The 3,293-nt window shown below is 35.0% G+C and overlaps 1 protein-coding gene across 1 annotated transcript in view; it reads left to right on the top strand.

Moving 5' to 3' along the window:
* The window catches only part of LOC107701973 (proteasome subunit beta type-1-A-like), an 8,340-nt gene extending 5,382 nt beyond the window's left edge, over nucleotides 1-2,958 (top strand). The window contains exon 6 of the mRNA XM_016504147.1: nucleotides 2,663-2,958. Coding sequence (XP_016359633.1) covers nucleotides 2,663-2,848 — 186 coding nt within the window. The 3' untranslated portion in view covers nucleotides 2,849-2,958. The remainder of the gene's footprint in view (nucleotides 1-2,662) is intronic.
* Nucleotides 2,959-3,293: the final 335 nt, after the last annotated feature.

Below are 3,293 nucleotides of genomic sequence, written 5' to 3'. Positions count from 1 at the left end.
TATTGCGAAAAGCAAGCAAAACACACCTACAGAGTGCATGCATACATTAGGTGATGAAGTCTAGTAAGTTAACATAGGTTAAGCTAGTGGGCATACGCTTTTAGAGTGAGTTCTTTCACTGCATGAATCAGTCTATTCAAATGTATTTAAAATGATCAAATCATTCAAGATATGGGGCAGAAAATGTATATATTTATATCATTTCATATAGTGAAGAGTGCCAGTTTTTTTCTCCAAAAGTCAGCATGATTACAAATGTGATACTGATTTTATACAACAGTTCAATAAACTAGAAGTTAATATTAAGAGACTTACGTTTTAGACACCAATATTGCCTGTTTTGCTCTATTTCGACAACAAAAATAATTCCAAACAGCCACAGCACTGTTTTGCGTCTCTGAGCAACATGACGGTGTTTCGTTCCTGAATGAATCAACCGTTTAAATGATTCGGTTCAATCGCAATGACTCACTTAACAGTGACTTACTGCCACCTACTGGTGGTTTTAATTTCACATTTAAAGTATCTTTTCATTTTTAAAATAATTGTAAATATCAGTATTCAATGTTTTATGTTTAAAATAACAAAATATTATTTATGCATTTGTAACTGCAGGTTAAATGCATTCATGTCCCTCTGAGCTGAATTAAATAGTGTGTAAATACTATTTAAACATCTAAATGCCTCTTCGGATGAAGCTTCTGTGTTTCCTCTGCATTGCAAAGATGAATTTTGATACTGATATCATTTGTTTGGTAACAGCCCAAATGTCTTATTATTCTAATCGACTGATTAATTGTAAGAATTTGACTCAAAAGATGACGCACACAGGGGAAAAAATGGCTTTATAGCAGGTGGTAAAAATGCCCATAAAATGTAAAAATCAATTTAAGCTTATTGGAACAGTTTAATTTCTATCACTGCTGTGAACTGACCAGTACACAGAATATGAAGGATATCAAAAACAAGTTGCACACACACACACACACACCAGTATGTAGAGAGACATTTAAGAGGGTTTATTCTCCAAATAACTAATTTCATGTTGCAGAAAAATGTGTTAGAAATTGTGCATGGTCTCTTGTTCTTGTTCCAAGTTACCTTCCTCTCCACTGATTTTTGCCTCTTCTTACAAAAGCCACAAAGCCTTCCAAGAAGACCGTAAACGCTCATGTCATGCTTGAGCTTTAGTTAGGCTGAAACTTGAAAGTTAAGTTGCACGACATAAATGCAATGTTTAGCTATTATTATTATTATTTTTATTACTATTATTTTGATTTATGCCTTAGTTTTAGGTTGTAATGTTTACCTTTTTTAAAGTAATGTGAAATTGATTTTTGCATTTTTATTTATTTTATTAATCATTTGACTTTATTTTTTATTAATATATTTGCATTTGCATTTTGAATGTAATTTGACAATTGAATGCGTTTAGTTTTAACGGTTATTAATCTATGCAATTTCAGCAATAAAAATTACTTTTTTTTTTTCTAAAAAGGAAACAAATTAGTTTATTTTAAGATACCTATCTTATTTTCTCTTGTGTATTTAGTATTGCTCTTTAATAAAGAAAAATGACTACTTATCCGATTAATCGATGGAATAATCGGTAGAATACTCGAATACTAAAATAATCGATAGCTCCAGCCCTGATTTCCAGACAAAGCAGTATGAAATCATTTATTTACGGTTTGTGATGCAGCTGCAGTCAGATCTAGTGCCGCTTCATCTTTCAACAAATGATTCTTTGTGACTCTCCATAACATTGTGCCTTGTTTACAAAACAAAATCCTCCGACACGATCCGGGACGCCATTAAAAATAAACTATCCATTTGTTCCTTACACTGGGATCCTTCTGATATCTGTACAAAGACACGAACGCTGTTTAAACCAAACATAACGCATCAAAACGAAATGTTCTTTCACTCCATTTCTCATACTGATGCCAGACTCAAGCGCTGTCCCTCGCATCAAAAACAAGCTGTTTTCTGAGGGTTATTTCATAAATGCTCATTTTCATTGAGCAAAATACAAATATCTTTTAATATTAAGTTGAAATGCATCCTGGACATGTTTTCATGAGATTGATCTTTTCATTCAGCATTTAAAATGAAAGTAAAGCCTAAAGTATACTTCAGTTTTTATGCATACATAATGGTCTGCGTAAAGTGTGCGTGGCGCAAGATTCGCCACCAGAATAGTACACGCGCAACCCACTTTTTGTAACTGCTCAACTTTGTACTCCAGATTTCACATGCGCACTGAATTTGTTTTGCACTAATCAGTTTTTCCACAAGGTGGCAGCACTTGTTTCTCAGTCGAAAATGAAACTAAAGAGATGGAACAACAACAGACAGCTGCATTGACAAGCCCTTGAGTGAGAGGGTTATGAGAGAGACACAACTTTAGTTTAAACGAGTACAAATATATTTTTAGCACTTATAACTTCTAGAGAAAAATAGCACAGACACTGCATGCATACGCTTACATGCACATACAAAAACGAAGTATACTTTGGGCTTAATGTTCAAACTCTGTTATCACTCTGTACAACCAGAGCAAATGTGTATGACTGGTGTTACTGAGCTAAATCGAAAGGTTGGATCGGTGTTGTCAAACCTTTTCTTCTTGAAGTCTTAAACGAGTTTCTGTTGTGCTCAGATTGGATTCAAGAACATGGAGAACGTGGAGCAGGTTCCCCTGACCCTGGAGAAGGCAGTGCAGCTGGTGAAGGATGTGTTCATCTCAGCCGCTGAGAGGGACGTCTACACCGGAGATGCCCTCAAGATCTGCATCATCACCAAGGAAGGCATTCGAGAGGAGATCGTGCCTCTCAGGAAAGACTGAGATGTCTTCTCTGCCATGCCAAAATTAGCTCGTTTTTGTTTTCTCCAGTTGCATCCTTCATTCTGCTGTTCTTTTTATATTCCTTCTCAAGAATAAATATGTTAACCCTGTCAGTGTTGTCTTTCATTCAGAGTGTTTTGTCAGTTTGAGAACTGCAGGTTGTCCTAATGGGACACTGTCGAGCTAAATGGATTTTCTTGAAAACGCACATTTGCATATTGATAGTACAAATGGTAAATGATGCATAGAAGAAGAAAAAAACAGGCATGATCAGTTGGTTTGCATCTGATAATGTTCTCTTGAGTGCTTTTTTTTCTATGTTAAAAACCATAGGATTATTTTCAGCTTTGATTTTAACCCTTGCAGTCAACTTCGGCAAAAAGCTCACTATTTTAGAGTTCTGTTCTTAAATACTAGTAATGGCAAAATATTTTGTTCCTGTTCC

The sequence above is a fragment of the Sinocyclocheilus anshuiensis genome, unplaced genomic scaffold (assembly GCF_001515605.1).
Source record: "Sinocyclocheilus anshuiensis isolate Anshui unplaced genomic scaffold, SAMN03320099.WGS_v1.1 scaffold526, whole genome shotgun sequence".
NCBI classification, from domain to species: Eukaryota; Metazoa; Chordata; class Actinopteri; order Cypriniformes; family Cyprinidae; genus Sinocyclocheilus; species Sinocyclocheilus anshuiensis.
Note: the sequence above shows the minus strand (reverse complement) of the source record. Positions and strands in the feature narration are given on the sequence as shown.